The sequence below is a fragment of the Coturnix japonica genome, chromosome 1 (genome assembly GCF_001577835.2).
Source record: "Coturnix japonica isolate 7356 chromosome 1, Coturnix japonica 2.1, whole genome shotgun sequence".
Taxonomy (NCBI): Eukaryota; Metazoa; Chordata; class Aves; order Galliformes; family Phasianidae; genus Coturnix; species Coturnix japonica.
The window spans coordinates 44,775,670-44,801,475 of record NC_029516.1 but is presented as its reverse complement, the minus strand read 5'-3'; the positions used below and the strand labels follow the sequence as shown (position 1 = coordinate 44,801,475).

The following is a 25,806-nucleotide window of genomic DNA, read 5'->3' as shown; positions in this document are numbered from 1 at the left end:
TGTATCTTCTCCAGAGTATTTTTGGCCAGAATCCCTTGGATGACTGGGTGTTTTGAAATTAAGGAAGGTGAGTTTGAATAAAGGTATTTTGTATCTGGATTTTGAGAAACTCCTCATGAAATTATAAACAAGAAGACTTGACAATAAGCAGTTCTCCCGACAAGAAAAACAGTTCTTAGAAACAAGAAGCACAATGTGTTTGAGCCTTCAAGTTCAGGTTTATTTTGGATTCCAGAATCAACAGTTGCACTGTATTCAACAGGAAGAATTCTCCCACATTCATGCAAAAAGTACATCTAATTGCATCTCTAAGAAGGAGGTATCTAGTCTGACTGAAAGGTCAATAGATAGCCTAGTTCCAGAGAAGCAAAACTAGCTGTATGGATTCATTAGTCTCTTGAAATCACAACTTGCTTACTTTAAGGACAAGAACACTGTTTGGCATTAAAGAATTAATAGATATGAACTACTAATGAAGGCAAAACTTTTTTTTGTCAAGTTAGCTGTAGTGCAAAAATCTTATTTGTGCCAAAGATTATTCCAACACAGATCAGTCTTGTTCATTTTGGTAAGAACCCGGCACCAAGAGAAGTATTACCAGTACTGAGGTTCATAAAGTTGAAATCCTGTGCCCTGAAATCTAGTGTTTTTCCTCATACATATCAAACAGAGCTTGAAGGACTAAACCTTTGGTAGTATCTTGCAAAACAACAACGATTTCATCTTCAAATCACTTTGTGCTCTTTCAGTTCATCTCTAGCAGCTGACAGGTTTAGTGTTATATAGACAGCACCAACAGTTGAACATTAGCATGCTACTTCCTTGTCCTTACAGATTTCTCTGCCAGTAGACAGAGGGTAATGCATCATTTGTTTTGTGTTCAACAAATTAGAGAGTCTGAACAACTACGATGAGAATCGTAGAATAATCATCTTTCTCTGAAATCCAGTTTTGCAAGGCTAGACTTCCAGGTTGAAGTACCAAAGACAATTTGAGTATATACTTCATGAGTGAACAAGCATGTTGATTCAAATGAAAACTCCTATTTCAAGACTGAAAAACTGCAAGTTTGAAGACTGGTAATGTGTCCTGGTGAACACCTTGAAAAGACATGCTCTAGAATATAACTGATGACAAGCTAACATCAACACAGAAACTGTGGATTCTGAAATACTGACTTCAGGACACTACAGAACACCCTGAAGAATTCTACATACTAGACACCACTGATGGTATCAGCCAGAGCGCTGGACACTCATGTTTTATTCACCTGCCACAAAAATAAGGAAACAGAAGACTTGACCCAACTCTGCTTTCTATGCTCTTCACAGAGCACAGTGCAACTAGAATCATCTAACCCAGAAAGAAGGCTCATCTTTACGGCAAAGAGCACACATGAATGCATTGAACAACCGTTCAGTAGTTTTATCATCCTTAGTGATAAAACTAAAAATCATTTGAACTCTAAAACCCATGTGTTTTGACACTTCAGATTGGACCTTTTCTCTTCTTGTAAGCTGACAGTCTGTCACTGCTGTAAGATTCAGCACCCTATTATCTATACTGCTCTCAAATCTCTGCCTCAGTCACTGACCTTTACAAGAATGGAATCCAGATTGTGAGTAGACCTCTCTACCAGAAGCCTTGTTTTGCAATTCCAACCCTCTTCTAAATTACGCTTACCTCACTCATCTAAAATAAGCCAGCAGCCCTCAGGAGCAGACAGCAACTGAGTCACACAAAGGCAGCAGCCCCAGACCGCTCTTTACAGTAATCCTTAAGAAAGAGATCAAACCACTTTGCATGCAAAGTGCTATCTTCAGATCTGATGCAAGAAGTTTATTTTCCGATATATCTAAACTTGTTTTCATCCGGGACAGCACACAACAGATACATTCCACCACTGTGAGCAAGAACCCAAGAGGAAAGTTAAGAAGACTGCTCATATCCTAAAATTCAAATGGAGACCAATCATTTCACTTCCTACACTGCAAGAAATTATTAGGATTCTCAACTTAACCACAATATGCTGCATCACTCCTCCATAACAGAATGCATACATAACCCTACTATTAAAAAAAAAACCAAACACTACTATATGTTAAATCATAAATATGCTAAGAGCATGACTGAAATCTGTGACAGCCTCAAAACATATTTAAATGACTAAGTGCTGCATGTAAACTTAATTTAGTGCAAAAAAATTTAATAAATAAATCTGATTATACATGCAGGAAAAGCCATTTCCAGATCAACACTGACCTCTTTTTGGAGCTGCGCTCTCGGCTCCTCTCCCTGGAGCTGTGCCTGCTTCTATGATGGCTGCGACTCCGGCTGCGGCTGTTGGAGCGAGACCTGTGGCGATGGCGTTTCTCACGGGATTTAGAGCGAGTTCTTCTCTTCCGTTCCCTGGAGGCTGAGCGAGAGCGGTGTCTGCGACGATCTCGGGACCTAGATCTAGGAACAGAAAGGACTTGGCACACTGCACTGTGTCAGAGTCACCTGGATATCATACACTCTATGCACAAGCAAAGCTATACAGAGAACATTCTGCAGTGTTCAAAAAGATTGCATTGTCTTACAGGCAAACAAAGTGGGAAGAGCAACTTCAGAAGTGCTATACAACTCCAAACCATCACACAGCCAGTTTGTGACTATACATATAGTTACAGTATAGTCAATTTAGACAACAGAAAGGGAAAAAAAAAAAAAAAAGTTTAAAATGTTCTGTTTAGCAGGTTAAATTACAGAAATCTGTGATGCAGAGATAGGGATTATCTGTCCAGAAGCTGGGTACTACAGTGATCTGAGAACACAGGACTATAAGCTTCCCCAGAACTACAACAGATCTACCTGGAAGGCTCTAAACACTATACAAATTCATTATTTTCTTTCTCTGAATCACCCTGCAACAATACTTCTTTGGTGACTTCCAACTGCAGGTTAAGAAGAAAATTGCCACTCCAAATATGAGTTAAAGGGTACTGAACATGTGCTTCTGTTTTGAAGGAAGCAATACTCTTGTTCCAGGTGTTACCAGGGACACAACATTGCACAGTAATAGCCACAAAATATATATACATGGATAAGTAACTCAGTAGCATAGTGCCAAATACTGTATAAGCACACAGAGATGGTTGTGTAGTAGGATGTTTTGTCTGTAAAGAAAGAGGTTTTAAATTCATAAGGCTACACAAACATAGAATATTCCAGCTTGTGAAAGGCCGGCATCACTTGTCTGCAGACTTACGTACCTTTTGGTATGCTTGCTGTGGGATCTGGACCTGAAACAAATGGAAAACTGAATTAATTTTTCTTAAATAACCTTAATATCAAATATAAAGTACAGTTTAGTAATCTCAAGTTAAACTGTCAGAGCTAGTGTGTTTTTCATTTTATTAGTATGAACTTGAAATACCTTATTTGAGCTTAACATCTTTGTAACACATTTACTAGGAAATACATATCCCCTCAACAACTCTCTTGGCTTTTTTTTTTTTTTTGTTGGTTGTTACTGTAGCTGCTTTTTGTTTGTTTTTTCTTGAGGGAGCAGGGATGTGGATGCTACTCCGCTTTTTAATTCACATCCCCCCTTCAATAGCAAAATATCACAGTTAAATAGTCACTACTCCCTTATTTTTTTCAAACATTATTAGACTGAAATAGATTTGAACATTTCCCTTGTTGGCCTCTGGAGCTGTATGTCAAAAGAACTGCAGCTGAGATGCCATTCAATCCTATCCCCGCAAAGCATGAATGCAACTATTTCATAGAAAAGTAGGAAATTATTTTCCTTAGTCATACGTACAACTAGTTCCAATAAGAAAAAAATTAACATCTATGCATCATAGGTCACGTGTCAAAATACTTCATTTAAAGTGCATTTGTTCAAATGTGTAGGAAAAACCACTAGTATTTGCATTTTTTTAAATAAAAGGTTTTCTAAGAAAATAATTCAGGTTTGAAGAATTGAGTGCTATACTCACTTCCAATTCCTCTAAGTTTTGAAGAAATGGAAACTAACACGATTCTGCAGATTTCATAAAACAAATGTTCATGAACAGCATCATGGTTTTTCTGTTTAACTTAAATAGGTTGTTATGAGCATGTAATTGAAATAGATCCTTACCTCCTCAGTTTCTCCCTTTCTTCTCTTTCCCTCTCCTCTCTGCGTTTCAGGCGCTCCTGATTTCGTTTCTCTTGTTTATCAGCCACAATCCTCTAAAAGCAACAGAATACATTCATTAAGTTACATTTCAATATTTTTCAGATGAAGGTATAAAAACTATAAAAGCAACCTATGCAGTTGATGTTCAGTTCCTTCCCTCATGAATATTCCGTTTTGAGTATTAGTCCCTCTCTCTTCCTCAGTATATTTTATCTTTTTCAAGAAACACAGGTTATTGCAGAAGAGTTGCTATGAACAGATGGGTGTTACACCAAGACCTGAAAGATGTAAACTTAACGTTTTTCATGAAGGGAATTCTGAACATTAAGTCATGCCTTAATGTGAGAGCTTTCATGCCAATCCTATTACATTCTGTCCACTGGGGAAAGTCAAAATGTAATCGAACAGGAAGAGTTAAAAACATCATTAACTCCTTCAGCTATGCTGAGAAATAAAGAAACTCTTTGTCTTAAAAGGATTTGGTTGGGCTGATATCTAATTTTGAGGCTAGCTGTTTGAGTTGTGAACATTATACATGTCATTAGAAAGGATGTTTCAGCTAATAGCCCCCAGATTGAACTCACTACTACTGGGGACAAGGCACGCTCAGTAGAGGGCCCTCAGATGTGGAACTCACAACTGGAGATCTGGCCAAACCCAAGTCTCGCCACCTTCTGGACATGATGCAAGAAATTCAACTCTTTGTAAAGACCTTCTTCTGAGATGTGGAATTGCCCCAGCAGCATCTTGATTAGATCTCTGAGGAGAGCTCTGAGGAAGGAGGGGATAATTATTGTTTTCTTTTTTTGTTAGTGAAGTACTTCAAAAGATTATTTTATTGATGCTTTGGGAATGTGAAATAATTATCCATGCATATTTTTTTCCAAATGTTGTAATAATCAGTTAATTAGCTCCTTTACATCAAATTACTTCTATAGTGCCTTGCAAAAGCAATAGCAATTTAACTATAAGCAAGGTTTCATGTTCAAGTGAATCTGTGCACAGTTTCATGGAGTGACAAGAGGAAACACACATGACCTCCTCTAGGTATCTAAGGTTTTAATTACAGCAATTTATTTTGGAGCCTACATTGCCAATATAGTTAATGGAAAGAGATGGGCTTTTCAAAGATTAAGTTACAGTACCCATGCAAGACAGCTGGAATATTAAAAAAGAACAAGCTAAGTTACTCAAACTCAGCAGTAACACCTCTGCTTTTAGGGTTTAAACTCATATAGCAATCATCTTCATTAATTTCTACAGTAACATGCTTAAATGAGCCTTCAACTCCATAGTTAACATATTAAGATCATAAATAGCATAAGCATCCAAGCCCATACTCTTGGATACCAAAGATCTATAACATAATTCCAGTTAAGTCCTTCTTCAAATATGCAATTTCTAGTCAAGGTAGAGTTGCTTAGGAAAATATTCCAACTGGATTTCAGAACTGCAAGCTATGGAAAACATGCAACCTCCCCATAATAATTACTTTAAGTTAGGCCCACTTCAAGATATACACCTTTTTCTGTTTTGACTTCAGATAGCTACAGCCTTAAGTTGTCTGAACTCACTTCAACTATTATCAAGTCAAAACAAAAGCTTTCAAATCACTTAAAAAAAAAAAAAAACAACACCAAAAAACTCATAATTATATAACTGGATAAAATTAAATGAGTTTCTGTAGTCTTTGATCCTGCAGCAGGCTGTTGGTGCTTCAAACACTTCTGTAGATCCTTTAGAATTATTGCTATGAATCAATTTTCTCTTTATCTACATCTTCACAGGTACCAAAGCTAAGGAAAGCTATCAACAACAGCTCTATGGATATTTTATTCTTAATGGAATAAAACATCACTGCCTTAAATCTGCTACATGTTCTTGTACTTTCAAGAGCCTCATTATTACTTTAATCCAATAAACTGGCTAAATGAAAAGTTAATTTGCCTATCTTCTATGACTGCTAAACATGCTTCAGAATACAGTTCTCAGGTTTACAAGTGGAACTGCACTCTCCACTCCCAAGATACATTTCTTGAGCATATTTTAATCTACCTAGTGCAAAAGAGGCCATCTTAGCAAATTATTGAGATAAGTGCTATTTAATAAGCATGTTTGGTATTTAATGAACATGTCTGGTGTTTACAGACTAATTAAATACCTGAAGGTAACATGAAAAAATTCATAAACCCAAAGATTCTATTAAGATTGTCTGACAAGCAATCAAGAGCACAAACAAAATAGAGAAATGATTTACCCTGAGTTCCTCAAGTTTCTCTCTTATTTCAATAAATCCTAAGTGTAGTTTCCCTCCAAAGTGGTCAGCAAGACGTCGGTCATTGTCATGAAGACCAAGATAAGCCGAACACACTTCACAAACCCGTAGCTTCTGCTGTTGAAAGCTAGAGGCAGGCATGGAATTCCTGTACACTTCCTAGAACATAAAGGAAACTTTTAATTTTCAATTCAAAGAAATATAATGTTTTAAACAAGTATATTGCTTTTGATAACATAACTCAAAGCCAATCAGCAGACTGATACACGGTGTGAATTAACTGCCTTATAAGACACACTGCAGGTTCCTCACTTTGAAGGCAGATATATTAAAACAAGGATATTAGCAATTGGTTTTGCAAATTAAGTAAAGTGGAGTGATTGTCTTTGCTTTGGATCATACTACTTATAAGGAGAAGCTGTTATCATACATAGCACAACGAATACATCTTAACACTGTAATTACATTATTTTGCCATACTATGAAACATTACAGATATTCATACTGAACCCAACTTAAAAAACAAGAAACCTATGCACATTTTAGACATGAACTAAACATCATGTTATCTTTGCAACGTTTACCTACAAAAACTGAGATGACAGATGGGTGAGCCTACCAGCAACCCCTCTGGTACCATTAAACAGGCACAGAGGTTCCTTTCTCCAAATTTAAGCATCTTGGTGAGATATGATGTGGAAGAGGTCCTGATGATGTTTGCCACCTTAACATTACAATAATGACTGCTTAGATTTGCCTGATACAGAAGCCATTAACTATCCTTCAATGAAGGCAAGCTTATCAGGGTCTGGAAGGGCACCTTTCACTGAAGGTCTCCTGTATGAGTCACACCCCAGCATACCACAGTCAAAAGTGAGGTTACCATGGCAAGAGCTGTGAGACCCAACATAGGAGTGTATTTCAATGCAGAAAATTTTCCCATAAGCAAAGCAAATCTCTTGGTTTCATATAAAGCTAAGGAAGCACCTGTAGCTAAGACACCTTGCACTACAGTTACTAATTTAACTCTGTCCTCTCCATCCCACAAGCCTTAAATAATCAACTTACTTCAGCTTCTCTCTTCTTTACCCTGGCCTTCTCCACTTCATCCATTACTTTTTGAGATTCTTCCACATTTCCATCAGCTCCCAGCTGTTCTACTTTGGCCAGTAGTTTCCCAATTTCTTCATTCAATTCATGAACTCGTTCAGCCTTGAAAGAGGAAAAAAGGCTCAATGAAAGAAATAGTCTCAATTAGGGAAAATAAAGTGAACCAATACTGAGCTATTCTTATATTCAAAATTCATAGGATAAAATTAAAAGGAAGTATGCAGAGAAGTTCTCCAAATAAAAGGGGAACAAATGTTTCACATCAACACACAGAAAAAGACTTAGAACCAGAAGTAGCTTTGGAGCAGGATCTTGTTCAGAAATTTCAAGTAATTCACACTGATGCCTATTTACACAACCATCCCTCCCAGCACACATGTGCATTTGCAGAAAAGTGACAGAACTTTTTCAGTTAGAAGAAAACTACATGAAGTGTTCTCTTTATCGATTCATCAGCATGAGTTCTCAGAGTCAGCAGTCTGAATTTGGTTCCTTTAAAAAAATAAAACAACAAAAAACAACAGACCTCCAAAATAACTTCAGCAATTAGTTTTTCTATGCTTACTTTAGCCGCAACTTCAGCACTGATCTCCTCCTGGGTTTCTGCTAATCTCTTCTTAGCAACTTCTGTTCTCCTGTCACAGTCTGCAATAAATGACTGCAGGTGGTCCATTGCCTAAAACACCAATAGAATACTAATTAACACTAGCATTTCATTATCCTTAACAAATACGTGGCTTAAGAGTAACTTCAAAAAGTTTTTCTTGGTGAAACTTTTGTAAAACAATAACATAACAGCTTATGGCATATAACCACACTAACACTTTAAAAACCTGTCTGCACATTGCTGAAATTTGTAAGTACTTGCAGGAATTTGGAAGGGATTCTGTCTCAACTCTCATTCTCCAAGAGGCAGCCAGCATTTATAACATGCATTAATATTCCCAAAAGGACAGGTATATTCACTTCGCCTTACTAATACATGCAATAGCGAAACACTGTTCTACCAGGGTGTTAAGCTATGAGGAATATTAACATCAACCACCCCAAGCAATAACAAATCCAAACCTTTCATCTGTGCTTAAGACTAACTTCCTAGCTGGGAATTCATAACTGTATTACCCAAAGAACAGAGTACTGAGAGACAGCATACCATTTGTTACCCCCAGTACAAAGTGACTTTTTCTTTCCCCAACAAGTAGAGAACAAGTATAAGCCTTTCTTCAAATTATACCCTGCGTTAGCATTTGCTCAGTGATTGTTACTGCTAAGACAGCACCCTGGTTCATACTAATCTGTTTTTGTAAGGTTTTTAATAATTCTACCTTGAGATGACTAGAAATTCAAGTGCTTGCACTTGATTATGATGAGCCAAGTAAACACATATTAAAAAAATTACTTTCCAAAATTTTTCCTTTCTTGTGCACTAAAGCTTAATGTTTGTTGTTCAGTTTATCTTCCCCAGGGCATGCAAGTTATACTTTCTGTCCACCATTATGACAAAATACATACATCGAGTTCAAAGAAGAAATCTTGATCTTTGGATGCTATTTCATAGTCTGCCCTTAACGCCAGGTCATGCACTTTCAGACATTCTCCAAGGTCCATTCTCTGAAAAGACACATAGGGAAAGTAATACAACAAGTAGTATATGCAAGAATAAAGTTATAATTTTTGACAGTTAAAGCAAATAATTTCCCTTATAGGGACAAGTTTAAATCAATAAAGCTTTAAGACAAACCCAGATTTCTATTACATTAATGATTGATGCATTAATGATGAAAAAATAGACAGACAATATTCTGCGATGGTTTTTCATGTGACAGATTAACATTATTGTTCTGCATAAGTTATTTTACTGAAAGTTCCAAAGAAGCCACTGAAGTAGAACATCCTCCCTTGAACTAAAACAAGAGAACTAAGACCCCTACAAATAATTAGTAATTAAATGGTCAAGTGCTTGACCTGATCTTTCCACACAGTTCACGATATAAATGTACTCTATAATCAACATCTCAAATAGCTGCAACCACAGCATCACTATTAAATGCTGCTTAAAAATAATTCTCAGAGCACAAAAAGTAATGTAGCAATAAATAAATAAATAATCTCCAAAACATTTTGCTGATGAGTAGAGATGAGTTGAGTGTCACACTGCCCTTGTGCATCAGGGAAGGAAATGTATATAGATACTTTACTTGCAATCTAAAACTGGTCTAGAAAGGACAGGAAAGAAGCATGAACTAATGCAAATTCATTTATTACATCAATAATCTTTAACTTCATGTAGAATACTACCAAGAAGAACACTCAGTTTTATTTAGTATAACAAATACTGGCTTAAAATTGAAATCTGCACACTGCGCAGCAGAAGGAATACTGATGAAATCCGTTTCCTTCAAGCTATTTTCTTATTTCTTCTTACTTCATCATGCTCCTGGAACTTTGAGCCACCATTACTACTTAAGAACAATTCTGCACTCCCTTTATCATCATCCTGTGCCTCCCGTGTACCAGCACATCAGAGCATCAACTGGCAAAAAGCAGCAAGCAAGAAATGGATGCTACCTCTGTCCAACACGTCAGGTAGCCATGCAAACAGAGATGTTAACAATATACAGGGGGAAGCATAAAAAGAGACCTGAGTAGCTGGGATCTCTTGCAGTACCAAGATGTCATTTCACAAACTCTTGAATAGCTTCAATAAAATCAGCTGCAATTTTTAGGGGGGTGTGGGAAGGAGGTGATGCAGCATTTTCTTTTGTTAGCATCCCAATGATTAGAAACAAAGTGTTGAATCACTTCCTTCTCTTCAATCCAGCTTTGAGCACAGCCTTATAAACACTCCTGGGGCATTAGGCACAGCCTTCCAAATGCTCAAGGGGCATAACAGAAAGCAACAACAAGAAGCATATGCAAGTGAAACTTGATTCCTTTTTGTTGGCATTACTGATGAAGAATTTCCATAGTTGTTAGAACTGCTCCATAGTGCAGCCTGTTCTAGTTCTGGATACTGCTTTGAAAGTGCTTTTACAGAAGTATTGCTACTAAATATTTATCTTAAGAACTAATAGTAATACCAAGCTTAGAAGTGTAGACAAAAGTTTAAAGTTGAGCCAATTTACCAGTTATACATGAAATCATGTTAAAAAGCACTTCTGGTATACATTAAGCAAAGTCAGGCAAAGTTGGTTCATACTGGGGGATGATTCATTACTGTCAAGTCTACAGCAGATCAGAACTGCTGAGGACTTCGCTAACCACAGAGAAGCTCACATAGTCTGGCTCATATGACCATCTGCAAAGTAGATGGACAGCAGATGAAGAAGGCCAGAAGATACAGCAAGATATTATCTTCATGTTACACATGTCCACATTGCAACCTGATGCCAAGATGCGCCTTTCCCCAAAGGCAAAGAACAGCCATTCAAGCTCAGTCATATTTGAAACAGAACGTGGCTATAAGAGATGTTCAGATTCCAATCTACTGCTGAAGGCTCAAATAGCATGCACATAAAATAACTGCATCAGCAGTGAAAGGAAGTTTTAGACAGACTCGTGGTACTGAAAGTGATTTACAGAAGAATTCTGATAAGCAAAGCAATGAAAGGGGGGGAACAACAAAGCCTTCAGGCTAGACATAACTGGTTTAATGAATATGAGAAGCCATACATACCATCAGGACTTCCTGCAGCTACTGCATTTTTACTGAAAGTTAACTCCAAAAAAATCCCTATCTTGACAATCTTTATCACAAAGGAAAGTTACTGCTGAAGATTTAGTCTAGAAAGTAGTCTAGCAACCACATGCACATCTGCTGCTGCTGCAGAGTTCTATTTAAGAAAAAAATGTGACTTGCTGACAACTTGCTAATCATTTGCTTTAACATTTTTTTCTTCTTTCATTCACTGTTAAACGGGCAATTAAAGATGCTTGATTTCCTAGAGCTGAGGTTTAGATAACTCACCTTTAATCCCCATAAATCTCATACTGAAATGATTCAGTAATTATTTTTGTCATCCCATCCATGAAAATGGATAGAACTCTGTTAACACAGGAAAAATGTTAGCTTCCTGTTGATGCCTGGTACCACGTCAATGAAATTAGGTACAGAAAGATCACTACCTTGGTTCAGTGCATACAAGCAAGAAAGAAGTGGTCCAGAATATAAGCAACACAGAAGCTGAAGAACTGTGATGAAAAATAAAAGTGCATTCAAAGATGTTGACTTTAGTAGCTGAACATAAGACTAAACCGTCAGACATAGTGTAGTTCTTGAAACCATGAACCTAAAAAGGTTTTCTTTTCAGATCTTGAGCAATCTACATGAAGCTTCTCGCTTTCATGCTTTTACAACTCCTACATATTCTTTTGACATCAAAGATGAGATTACTGGATGCACACAGTAAGTTTTGCAGGACGAGCATATAAAAGCCAAAGCTACTTAAAATGCAGAGGACAGATGTTGAGAGAGGTGTGACAGAGCATCCATCACATGCTACCAAAGTTCCTAAAAACAGCACGTGTCTTTGATATATTCTGAAAGGTGATACTCTGAGCAGCATTTCAGTGGAGAACTCTTTCTAGTTAAAAAGAAACCCCCACCAAAACAGCTGATTGTTTACAAAGTTGTGATCTGAGGGGAGCCATTATGCGTTCTGGAGGTACCACACCTCTCCCTTTATCAAAGTGTCGAGAAAAATGTTTCCCTCTTTAATTTTATCTACTGCTGAAGGCTTCAGTTTCTTAGAATAGATTTTCACTGAAAAAAGATAAAAGCTGGTAGCAATGTCTCACTTTTAAATGAGATACGTGTTCCTTTAATGTTAATTTATGATCAGGCTATACAATGCTAAAGTCAAATACCCATACAGAAGAGCAATGCTAAAAAACAAACAACTCAACTCTTCTTCTACATAAATTATGCTCATTAAAATGAAATGTGATAAAAGCAAGTCATTCTTTCAGCATCAGTTAAACTAATTAAGAATATGTCTAATGAGACCGATGTGATCACTTACTGCCTCAACAGAGCATATAGAAATTCATCACCACTAGACAGAAGACTATGAATTGAGGTGGCTTATGCAAGCCTAATTTCATTTGCAAAGGTTAGAGCAGTTCACGTGATCAAATCAGACCTAAACTGATTCACTGATAACCTCCAGTAGAACGTGAAATAATCACATCAGCACAAACTGAATTTTAAACACAGAATACTTCAACCAAGCCTATGGAACTACTGACAAGGATATCAGCTCCAGATTAAGACCCTAAACGCAAGAAATTAAACACACCTATTTGCAGATGTGAGGCTTATCCCAACTGCTCTTCCACAGTAAAAGCATCTGGGCAGTACAGTGCAAAGAGACCAGATGCTTTGTGTCCACCTTCAGAGGGACACCCAGTGGCATATGAAATCAATCTTAGACTACCAGCTCCCCAGATGGAACCTAAATTTAGACATCTTTATCTGGAACAGAATTCCACCCTAATAAGCTTAAAGATAATCATGTATCAAAGCATGTTGCTAAACCAAGGTCCCAGCCAATGTTGTTTTAGCTAGCATGAGCCCTGAAGGGCTGGGTGCAAGGAACACATGAGCACCTAACGATGCACTTAATTGTAAGACTGCACCAACGGGACATTTTGAGGACTTGAAAAATAAAATGCAAAATGCAGCATACCTCAACAAACCTGCACAAAAACAGAAAAAGCTCACCCAGTAGAAAGAAGCTGCTCAATCACAGTTTGAAAAACCACATAAAATACTTGTGACATTTACCTCTCAACAGGAAAGGACAATCAGTGTAATAAAACAACCAAAAAAGGTCACTGCAGAAGCACTGACCTGTTGGGGCTGTCAAAGGCAATCTGCAAGTTACTACTGTAAGTGTTCAGGACAGTATTACTTTTAACCTTACTAAAGGTACTTGCTTTAAATGTCACTACTTTATCACCTTAACCAGTACAGCTCAGACATGTACGCACACAGACTGAAAAAACACATTCTTGCCCATCTTGTCAATCCTACAGAAGACAATAGAGCACTTCCATCCAGAGACTCTTCCTTGAGAGGGCCACGTTGTTAAATAGGAGTCATGTGACTTCTACACGTGTGGCTTCAGTCCTAATCTCACAATACACACATACATATGTATGTAGATACAGATATGCAAAAATATTTTTGGAACACTGAAGAAATGGAACTCCAAAACCATGGACTGATAAAACAAAAAAACAACAAAAGCCCCAAAATACCAACCATCAAAAGACTATCAGCATTTACTAAGGCTAAAACGGTAAAGCAAGTGTTAGATTTTTATCACTTAGCAATTTCTATATCAATTTTTTGTCTTAATGATTTTCCGTTTCCTAAAAGACAAGACTCAAAGACTTAATCTCATTATAAAATTTTCAACTTGAAATGAATGAGCAGACACTTAAACTACTGACTTACAAGTAAAAATCAGTGCCAGGGTGATCAGCTTCAAAAAGCAGAACACCAAAGCATGAACAAATGTCAATGAAAAACAGAAAAGCATTTGCAAGAGGCACTGTTAAAAATAGGTTCTGAACAGACAACATTTTATTATCATGAATACAAAGTCATTTCTGCCATCCTACTGACTAGCTTAGTATGTGCCTGATGCAAAATTAAAAGCACACTTCACATACAAAACAATCACAGGGCACAATACATTTGGAATTATAACATCCTCCATCAGTTTATTACCTTTGTTTACATGTGTGCTGTCCAGACTCAACAGTCTACCAACACCTTCAACACAGCTCATTATTTCCGTAGAAGAGAAGGGTAACTGAAGCAAAAGGAACTGTTCTGGTGGCAAAGCACCCAGGAGAAAATTTAACTTTGAGACACAGTTAGTTCTTAGGACTTACAGCCCTCAGTCAAATATTTTGGCTTTCAGGAAGGACTATTTTACCATGACAAGCTACTCCAAGGAAGTAAGACAGAGGAGTGCAAAAGGAAGCTCTAAGGAGTCAATCTGCGAATTGTTGCCCATCTAGACACTGGAAATCTCCAGTAAAACTCAAAATTCAAACCTTTAATAATTTGTGGGCTTGTTTGTTGTTGTTTTGTGGCCTTTTTTCCCCCAATAAACACTTCTAATGATAACCAAAAGACAAATCCAATTGAAGTCATCTGATGAAAATAACCACAGTAAACACTCTTAAGAAGCCCAGAAATGACAGAAGACTTCATAGAGTATTCTTAAAAACAAAGAGACATGCAATACATCTGAAGACAGAAGAGATGAGATTTACAGAAATCTGGACAAAACAGAACGTTTCCAATTTTCTAATAAAGGTGTGTGTGCGTTGCTGCTGCTAATACATAAAGTCATGTTCTCCAGCCTGCAGTATCATCAAGGGAAACCAACACGCGTTCCTTAGTGGAGTTTTGGGTATTCTGCCATTGAAGAACAAACCAACATACACTACTCACAGCGTTAGTTTTATTTGTTTCACACATCTGCGCGTCTTCCCCAAATGCTTCTGAAGAAGTGGGTGGAATGGAGCAGCACAGAAGCCTGCATTTTGCAGATGGGAGCAGTAGTGCGCATTTCAGAGGGAGGCAGATTATCTTATGGCAAAAGAAGTCCTGGCAATTCACACGCAGTCCATGAGGAGATTTAACCATACAAACTGGCTCAACAGAACTTTTTTTTTGGATATGCATAAGATTCTAGTATGGAATTAAAAGTCACACAATCCTCATCACATATCAATCTTGAACATTAAGACACATTACAATTTTCCTTCCAGAACTCAGGAAAATAAATCCACTTTCATTTCCCAAATTGTCAATAACTTGTCAGACACACTATTTGCTTTCTGCTCTTCTAATAGTCGTGCTATTAAAGCAAGAAACGCGTTTCTTAAGAACACTGAACAGCAGAACACCAGATGGGGAATATATGAAGCCTGCTTCTGATGAGTTCCTTTCTATGACTCCCACTGACAGCATCAAGCTAGTCACTATTCTTCTGGACCCAGAATGACATCGTGGATCACATTCTGTCATCTGATGACTACTTGAGTTTTGAGGAAGAAAGCAAGATATTCACTGAATAAACACTCCAAGAGCAGCAACAGAAAGCATGAGACAGAAGAGAGCTTTAAGCAAGAACCAACACACTCATAGACAGGCCCAGCCTACATGCCTGATCTGCAATGTAAGAGGTATTATTGGATACAACCTAGAACCTTCAGAACTATATACAATTCTTACTTGCTACCAACAGCCATTCTAAAAGGATTTGTTTATGGAAATTATACCACAATGGAAAACTAACGTTCTAAAAGGACCCTGTGAATTCTGAACAATGACTTCAGACATTTTTGTAGCAAGCATTTATGTTTCCAGCTGTGAGGTATTTTGTTCATCATACAACCAAAGCACCAGACAACATCACAGATGGGGAAAGAGGAACACCTTCTTTCCTCCCCCTCCCCCCCTCTAGACAGTTACATATAAAACAGTTGAAAAATAGAATTACACATGCAATGATACATAAACCACTGTTATCAGCCTGTTATCACTTACACTGCCTCAGCTTCAGCATGCATTATATACCTAACACATCACACAAGATAAAGCAGGCATCAGATGCAAGGAGGAGCTGAACAAGGGGAGCTTTTCTATTCCTCTGCCTTTTTATTAGGACAAATGTTGAATTCTCTAGTTCAGTTCTCCCATTCATTTTGCCTCCTGATGATATGCTTCACAAAAATTAAAGTTTCATCTACTTTTCTAGGGACCTCTCAGAGAAGGGAAGGACAAACCACAGCTATTGGTCTGTCAGAACAAGAAGTGCCAAAATAAGTAAAGCAATGAATTTAGTAAAGGTGTGGGTCTTTGAAGCCCTCTCATTAACCACACTATCATGGTTATTTTAGATGACAACTACTTGTATTAAGGGACAGGTTATAGGTACACCAGTCATCAGGTCTACATATTTCAGTTTTTCATCTTCAAAATGGACTTTCTTCTTTATTTCATTGAAGACTCCAATCAAATCAGCCACTTCAAAGAGTAAGGTTCAGAGAACCAGTAACACTTACAATTAATACTTCAAATAGCCCTTATGACATATTTTCCCATGCTTATTTTCTCCTCTGTCACAGGGTAAGAAAATATGCCAACATGAGTTTTGAAACCTATTGAAGCGCTGCATGAAGAATAGTAGGCAAGTGAGACTCAGTACATCAACACACTCATCTATCAGCTGTTTTGAGGTAACTGCCTACATGGACATCCTTTTTCCATAATCAGTGTAACACAACTTCCCTGCCTTTCACAAAGGGTAAGCTACCTTCATCAGGCACCCCCAAGTAAAGCACTGCTGTTCTAGAACAGTTACTGGCACATGTCAAAACACTTCATTTGCTATCAGAGGTTCCTATGTAGGAATCAAAAATCCAAGAGAAGTTATTAATATACCATAAATAGCGATTTTTAAATTGCCTTAAATCTGTAAAAACAGGACAGTAACTGGATATTATACAATCTGTCACTCATGTTCAATATATTTCAGCTCCTAGAAATACAATTGTTGGAACTTTCAACTGCTTTTACGAAAATGCAACTGAATTTAAAAAAAAATAAATCCAAACCTCTCTTCCCCATTCAGGTTCCAACAGGAAGTTTTAAGGAAGTAACTTCATAATTAACATGTTTGTATAGAAATTTATAGGAGTACTCCTGCTAGTTGCAACACCAGCGGATAAACACTTTGTTACAGCATGATTTACACAGTAGTCTTATCTGTTTTAGTTTTGTATGCTGTGTCAAACAAATATGAATTTCTAAGTAATAATTAACATACGGAGCCAGAAATTGAGGAAAAAAAGCCTCTGTAATGTAAAATTCAGTTTTCATATAGCAGTTGGTAAGAATCCAAACTGTGGTTGAAAACCACAAAGTCAACTGATATTAAAAAGAATTAAATGTAATTCAGTTTTCCATTCTTAACTAAATGAAGCAAGATATTCAGCTACATACAGTTCCAGAAAGGACATCATGAGGGCAGCAGTTGAGCAGGTGACTCTTGCACACTCTGTCGTCACTGAACTTGATTCGCTGGCGGGTTGTATCACCTGCAACATAGAAACCAACACATTCCAGGTTAGAAATCTGGAGAAGCCAGACACGTTCTGCAAGTTACATGCAAAGCATTAACACTGTCCTGTCATGTAGTGAAGGCCTACGGAGACTAGAACTTAAAACACTCTATGCTTCTTTGCCAAATAAAGCCAAACCCACAAATATATATTTTAATGCTCTACAGTGCTATTAAAAAATACTCTCATACTTCCCCTACAAAAAAAAAAAAATAAAAAAAATGTAGTGTGAAAAGTGCTTGAAACCAGAAAGACAGTATTAGCTCTAAAATACTTTGCTACAACAGCGTTTGTTAAATGAGCTCTATTCGGGTTTTGTATGAAATAGCAATGTGTTTCTATGCAACAATTAGCAAATAAAAGCAGCCTCATAAACAAAATGATACACAGTGAGTCTTCACTGAATCCCACCTGATACTCATTTTATTTTTTCGCTCTTTGAAGCAAAGCACCCTCTTACTTCTGATTGGAGTAGCATAAAGAGTTGGCAGAGGAATGAATTTAAATGCTTAAAAACCTGAAAAAAAAGTCAGTCAAGCATATGGACTTAGCCTATATGCAAAACTATTTTACAGATGTTTGCATATAACTGCATCATAAGCCATATATACATCGTTTTTCCTACTGCTGTTTGTTGGGATGGGAACATCTTAATGGCATCTTCGTCATGGCAGGTTGCGGTTCCAGCATCAGCAGAGGCATCAACCTGCGCACACACTGACATCCAATTGCAAGTTTAAAGAAGCCCATCTGGGAGCAAGACCTGAAATCTCCAAATCAAAGTCACCAGCTGGTATTTGGGGGGAGAGGGAGGGGGCAGGGAAATATGCTTTCCTTCAAGTCATAACGTAATTGTCACTTTCTGAGATTCAGAAGAGAGACTGCTGCTATGGCTCTCTTGCTGTTCAGACACAGGCATGATGAAACAAACACCTTTAATCTCTCTTGGTATTCATCTATTTATTCATAAGAAAATAAAAGCTTGTTTGAATGTTTAATCACTGAAAACCTACTGGTGAATTACTGAAGCAAGAAGGGCTGCTGAGTGAAAAGAGACATACAGTGAGTTCATACAGCAACCTTATCCATTTCATCGAGTACTATAAAGAACATGGATACATTTTGCAGTTAATACATTTTTAGGACTCTATGATTGGAAATTCTGAGAATTTTGAATGTATTAAACAATTCAAAAAGTCAAATCCATTCCTTGGGTAAATACAGCAGAAGGGAATTAAGGAGATAAAAAAACGTTCAGCCTTTCTCATGATGCCATCCCATTTATGCTCCATGCATAGGATGCAGATATGCAGCATTTTCAGCTGGGTTCAGTTTCAGATTATTAAGCAAACAAAAGTTCCCAAGAAGACCACGTGCTTAATTTGACTGCAGGGATACAACAGCTAAACCCAGTAATCCACAGGCTGAGGGGCAGCTTCAGAGCAGTTCAGCAATAGGTTTTCTGGAGGTTAAACTTACCACTGTTACTCACACTGCTACAAATTTAGAGCAATCCCTTTATAATCATGCCTGCTACCGCAGAAAAGAATTCCACGTTTTGTTTTTGCTTTTTAGGAGGTGGATCCATAGTTTGTTGTTGTTTGTTTGTTTTAAAACACAACTGCGTTTGTTCCACATTCATTAACACATCTGAAAAGTTAGCGATAACTCACGGCTCGGCGAATGCGGGGCCTTTCTGACACTCCCTTGCAGATTGATGTAGACAGGCAAAGATACATTGAACCTTTATAAATAAAACAAGGGGCCAGATTGTTCAGTTTGTATAGAATAATAGACTCTGCCAGCAATTTTAACACAGCATCTAGAAATACATGTTGACTGTAAAGATTCTTCTACATAAAGACAAATGAACAAAATCAAGAGAAGTGTTTAAAAACAGGCAGCTGATGGCTATTAGGCACTAACCAGCAGCACTTCAGGACTTCCCAACACTAGAAAATTGCTGAGAGACTGAAAATTCGCTAAGAAAAGTTGCAAAGAAGTATTTCCATAGACATTACCTCAGCATCCAGAGGTGGTTCTGTTTGTATCTAATGCAATTAGTGACTGACTCTGCAATATGGGCTTTTTCTCACTCAGGGGCTACCATGAGAATCACAATTACCAACGTGGGACATGACAACAGAGAAAATAAGGAGGTACCAGAACAGATCAAATGGCAGCCTTATAAATGTGCTCCACACTTCCACTGCAACTGGCATCCGTATTGCCACACAGTGCCTTTGCTTTAGTATGTCAGACCTTCACAGAGGTTCCTACACACAGAACACTGTGGTTCATACGTCTTCCTATCTATGTTCCCATTTCTTTCTATTCTATGCTGCTTCTGATTTATAAAGAAAGAAAAGGTGCTGCATCCAACCTCACTCCTACTGATAACTGAATTGCACCCCCCTCTTAGAACTCATTCCAAGCTCCAATTGCCTCCTAAGAAAACACATTTTCTTTCCTCGTGACTTTCATAAGCCCTAGTACCCCCAGAACAGCAGTGCAGAAGATGCAGCCTACACATCACTCATCTGCAGAGGATCACGACCTCTGCATGGGCTGCTGGAAGGGGAAAAAAAGACCCACAGGTCCATGTTAGACCCAACACTCAGCATACTATGGACTCACAGGTGCTTTCTCAAAGCCACCCACAGAAGCGTGAACGTAACTGCTCCTAAACCCAGGGCTTCAGGTAAGACAGCCCACACAATGCTTCTCTGCAGCAAACTATACCTAAGCTGGAACACTCTTCATATAGCCAACATTTAAATGAACACCAGAGAATTGTTAGGAGTACTTAAAGGCTTTACATATTCTGTAAAAGGAAAACAGATCTCAGGATCAATAGCTTCAGTCATCTGAATTTCAGAAGCAGCCATAAACACTGCTAAGGAGGACACCACTAATATTTCAGTTCTCCTAAGTTCTACTTTAATAGGTAAGTCATTAAATTAGCTCAGAATAGCAACTTGTTTAACCCTTGATCTTTAGCACTTGTGCTCATTAAAGAAATCAAAGGAGACGATATCTATTGCTAAAAGCCATTCCAGTGTTTCCAATGATTTTTTTTCCACCAAAGAAAACCGTTTTTGTAGAATGTATCTAAAAACAGAAAAAAATCCCCTACTTTTCCCTCAAGAATCAGCTCTAGCTTTATGCAGCGTGCCTTGTTCAAATCACACTTCTATAGTGCCATGCATAGGTTGCTCCAAAAGTAATGCTTCCCATTTACCTCCACGGAAACCACAACACAGAGCACAGTAACACTGTTTGATAGAGCAAATTCTCAGTTACCAAACACTATTTTTCAACACAGCCGTTGTTATTAGCCATGTGTTTTCACTAGCGAGGAACAAGAGCCTGCATTTCGCACTTGTAAAAGCTGTGCCAGCGGGGGTGACCCAGTGTTGCTGCTGAAATGCACTATGCAGCACCTCACCGTGCTCACAACCACTGCCTGGTCTCCACAAACCTTCAGCAAGTGTCAGTGAATATCAACGGGTGCCATTTTTTCCACATGGGGGAATCCAATGACCTTTCCTTCATATGCACTTCCACACCTGACGCCATTTTGTCAGCCCGCCTCCTTGCTGCCATCCCACCAACACGTGCCCCTGACGTGTGGGCCAACATAATAAACCAGGAGGCATTGCTTTTGGAGCAGCCCTCGGAGATTGAAATTCACATTTCAAGATGCTTTTTCTGCCCTTCCTTTGCCCAGAAGCCCTAGGAAGGTATTTGCACTCACTCGGCGGTGACATAAAAGCCACTATTTGCCTCTCCTCATGGAGAGGTTGGATTTGCACAGTCACACAGGCGGCTCTGCCTTAGCGGCCAGTTTACATTTCCTGACGATTTGCTTTTAAGGTCTCTTGATAAAAGTTTCATGCAAAATTTACACAAGATAAACTTCCATTCTCTGAAGCTCTTTGTGTGCAAAGATCTCTGCTGCATTTTAAAACTTTCAGCGCAACAAGAACACAGAGAACAAGGAAACGCTTTGCTAGTCCCAGCTACAGAACGTGGTTAAGGCCTCCAAGTGCAGCTCAAACAAACAGCAGGTGAAGCACAAAGGGGCTGGCCGACATTTCTTATGAATGTGTTATTAAAAGGCTCCAAAGATTAACAAGTTCCTTCTAGTCACACAGTGCAGTATTTGTTAGGAAGCTTGGGAGAACACTTTCATGACCACAGGTAACCTTCAAAAGCACACAATTTATCTATCTGTATTTACCTATCTATATGGAATCTTGTCGACTTTGCTAGTTTGCCATGATCTTAGACTAGAACATGGTTTTGGTGTAGCGCTGATTACATAAAAGTCATCGGCTGTTTCAAGGCGTTGTGTCCTGGTCTCACCTGGGCCTGCACTACTCTCCAAAGCAGAGACCCTGCTGTGCCACTATGAAAATAACAGGAACTGCTCCTGGGGTAATGAAGGCATGATTTCACCGGAGAAGCAGTCACAACTTCTAACAGCTGCAAGCTCATCTGCAAGGATTATTCCCACTTCCTAGAGCACAGAGATGACTAGAAAGGAATTACCTGTCAGGTGTGACAAAGTCATTCTGCTTAACTGCTGGCATTGAGAAACATGGATAGAACACTTGGATGTGAGTACATAGGGTCAGTATCTTATCTTCCATGCTTGTTATTTCCCAATATTTGGGGAACCCACAGGATCTGTTCAGCAGTTTATACTTAAGCTTTTCCCAGCAGGTACCAGGCAACGCACGTGGAAAGAGCAGTTTGACCCCAAGTGCATCTCTCCCACTGCCACAACTCAGGGAAGGAGCTGGCTACCAAAGAATACAGCTCACAGCTCTCCTTGCCCACAGGCGTAGGGCCCCTGGGAAAAGGATACAGCAAAGGGGAGTATCCGTATCCTCTACAGAGAATATTACAAGCCCTGAAGAGACACAGGCCACATAATTAATGGAACATCATTTACTTTCAGTTTACCTCTGAGTCAGTGCTGTTCTAATGGAAGATACCACACGTCCAATTTCCCTTCTCCCATACGGGTGAGAATGTTAAGTTTACACATTCTAAACATCTCCCCTCACCAAAAAACCACCACTGGGCTGCAGTGAGTACAACACCCTGTTAATGGGGATGTGCAAATGCATTTTGGTCATTCTGAACAACACTGGACACAAATCCCACCCAAACATGATTTTTAGAAGCATTTTCAAGTCAATTCTATGGCCAGGCAGAGGAAAATAAAGGCAATGGGGACAGGTGCAAGGGGAATCAACAACAGCTGTGACCCATCCAGACCTATCCAGGAGATGGCCAGCCCCACTCCACTGAAAGCTGTGATTTGCGTATTGCTGGAAACAGAGGATTCATCAAAGGTGATGGAGGGAATGGGGAAAAAACAAATTAGAACCCCTTTACTCTCAGGGCTAGCAGTATTTCAATGACCTTGAGCATGGCCTTGAATTTATTAAGTACCAGCTTCACTCCAAAGGATGATGTTCAGTTCCTGGGAGCATTTTAGATTAAACAACATTTCATTCCATCTTTTATGTTTTAAGAACTAGAACGGTGTTACACTGAGATCCTCAGTTCCCCACTCAATTCAACAATAGCACCCAGTATCACAAGCAGCCTTTTCTCCTCATCTTTCCTCATTCTGACAGTGCTATTTAGAAGCTTCCTGTCCCAGCAGCCAGTTTCAGTTCAGCAGACGCTGTTCTGGATTTAGAAGGAGGGTGGGAAGGGGGAACACTCATCAGCAAAATAACTGCTTTCTCACAAAGGAAATTAGTATGACATCGTATTTCCCAGTTTAGGTCTTAAACCTAACTGTCATTTCACACTTTTTAGCATCTCTCTGAACTATCACATTGTTCACCCACAGCCCAACGGAAAACACATCCAAAAACCTGCCAATGCATCTCCTGCATTTATACCTTCCACCCAACCCTTGGAAACTCTCTGACAGCCACTCTGGGCGCTGACACCGGAATGAGCTGAATTGCACAAGCACCGTGTTATCCTGCCATGCTGAGTGTGCAGCAACACACAGCTGCAACAGGAAGCACTCATAATCTTCAGGGGCAAGAACAATGTGCTCCATCAGGACCTGCACACTGATGGCTCAGCAGCCAGCACAGCTCTAGAAGGCAACTTCTGCATTATGGTAATTTTCCAATACGTTTACCATAGAATCACATAATACCCTAAGTTGGAAGGGACCCATAAGTGTCCCTGAGCCCAATTCCTGTCCCCACACAGGACACCCTTATGCAATGTGCTATGAATGCTTTTTGCTAGGAGGTCTGTTATATTTAAAACTCTAGATTAAAAGAGCTGCCAGGAAGGCGGCGCTGTCCCAGTCCCAACAACTGATCTCCAACACGTGCATCCTGCCCAGTGGGCACATGAAGAAACAGATAATATAATTAATCATGAGTTTTTAATCATTAACACAGAGCTTCAATAAATAGGCAGTGTGCCTGCAGAAGGAGCTACAGCATGCAGAACACCCATGTAATCTCTAATTACTGCCAGCCCTCAGGTGCGCTATTCTCTCATTTATAAATGAATGAAGTACTACACAGCTTATTAGGACCCCCCGCTCTCAAGCAGTCCCCCGACTCTCTGGATTACACACCACTGCCATCGAATCTTTCACCGACAAGAAGCCTGGCTGTGCCTAAAGCATCTCTCTTGGAATTGCTGCCTCTAAATATTAGGCTATGAGAAAAAAATTTTGCGAGGGAAAAAAGAAAACAAAACAAAACTAAGAGGGGTTAGTCCGCTTGGGTAACTAACTCCCCTTTCAGGAGCCAACAGCAGCCCCACCTGCTGACTGCAATGATTTGGGTCACACTTCAGTCACAAAATAACGCGACAGGCCGGCGCTGCAGCCGCGGCCCCGGGGCCATTTTCTCGCTCACCCCCCGCCCCGCCCCGCCCGGAAGAAGGTCCCGCTCTGGGCGGGGCCCGCGGGAAGCGCCTCAGCCGGAGCGGCGGCGGCCGAACGCAGCCCCGCCCCGCGGCGCCGCCAATCACCGCCCGCCGCCGCCGCGACCTCGCGGGCTCCGGCGGCCCCGCCCCGCTCCCCCCATCCCCCCCCCGCCCCCGGTCCCGGCGGAGCCGCTTACCGTCCCGGGACGTGCCCATGAGCTGGTCCAGCATGGCGCGCATCTGGGCCTGCGCCGACATCTTGAGCGCGCTGTGGCGGCCCGGCCGGGCCGAGTCACGCCGACTCCCTGCGGCCTACGAGGCCCGAGGCTCTCGGCCCTCCCCCTCGCGTCACTCGCGGACTCGGGCGGCGACGCGGCCGCCGGGGGCGAAGCGGGCGCTCCCTGTGGCCGCGCCGCGGACGGAGGGCGGAGCGCGCTGCCTGCCCGGCCCGACCCGCCGCCGCCTCGTCTCCTCCCCTCCCCCCTCCTGGCCGCCCGCTTCCTCTCCCGCCTGCCACGCGCGCGCGCCAGCGCTAACGGAAACCCGCGCGCACGCGCCGTGCGCCCCCCTTCACCCGCTCCTCGGCGTCATCGCGGACGGAGCCTTTGGCGCCCTCCGATTGGCCGCCACGAGCGGTGACGCGCGGCGCGGCGAGGCCGCCAATTGGGCCGGGGGGCATCTCGAGCGGCGATTGGGCGGGCGGCTCCGCGCAGGCGCCGTGAGGCACGGGCTCGGCGGGCGGCCCCGAGGGGAGCCCGCCCCGTCGGCGGGTGCGCGGCGCTGTGCCCGGCGGCGGCGGCGCTTTGTTGTGCCTGCGGCCGGCGTGGCGCCCTCTAGCGCCCGGCTGCGGCCCGCACTGCACAGGGAGCGGCCCGGCGGCGAGTCAGCCGCCCGCAGCCAGGGGACGCGGTACGATGCGGAAAGATCCCTGTCTCGGAGCTCCTCGTGCAGCCCGAACACACCCTGGATTCGTTGTTTCCTTTGTCAGATTTGGGTTTGGTCGTTATGGTACGTGGGAGGCGCTGCATGGGGTGAATCCTCAATGCACTCTGAGAGTCAGACAACCCAAAAGCTTTGTCCCTGTTCGGCTGGTTGGATTTGGACTGGGTGGCCCTTAAAGGTTCCTTCCACCTCAAATTATTCTGATTTATTAGACGAAGCCATTTTGTGTGCAGTG

The 25,806-nt window shown here is 40.5% G+C and overlaps 1 protein-coding gene across 3 annotated transcripts in view; it reads right to left on the bottom strand.

The window, feature by feature from the left end:
- The window catches only part of LOC107313484 (putative RNA-binding protein Luc7-like 2), a 29,143-nt gene extending 3,929 nt beyond the window's left edge, over positions 1-25,214 (bottom strand). The window contains exons 1-10 of one of the 3 annotated variants that reach the window (XM_015861813.2): positions 24,827-24,939; positions 19,376-19,446; positions 17,584-17,678; positions 9,066-9,164; positions 8,119-8,229; positions 7,512-7,655; positions 6,426-6,602; positions 4,130-4,221; positions 3,255-3,284; positions 2,263-2,457 (exon numbers count right to left, since the gene is read on the bottom strand). In XM_015861813.2, the coding sequence (XP_015717299.1) occupies positions 2,263-2,457; positions 3,255-3,284; positions 4,130-4,221; positions 6,426-6,602; positions 7,512-7,655; positions 8,119-8,229; positions 9,066-9,161 (845 nt within the window). In that variant the 5' untranslated portion in view covers positions 9,162-9,164; positions 17,584-17,678; positions 19,376-19,446; positions 24,827-24,939. Of the gene's footprint in view, positions 1-2,262; positions 2,458-3,254; positions 3,285-4,129; positions 4,222-6,425; positions 6,603-7,511; positions 7,656-8,118; positions 8,230-9,065; positions 9,165-17,583; positions 17,679-18,113; positions 19,345-19,375; positions 19,447-24,826 lie in introns of those variants that run through there. The other 2 variants (XM_015861795.2, XM_015861805.2) reach the window with 2 other exon arrangements.
- Positions 25,215-25,806: the final 592 nt, after the last annotated feature.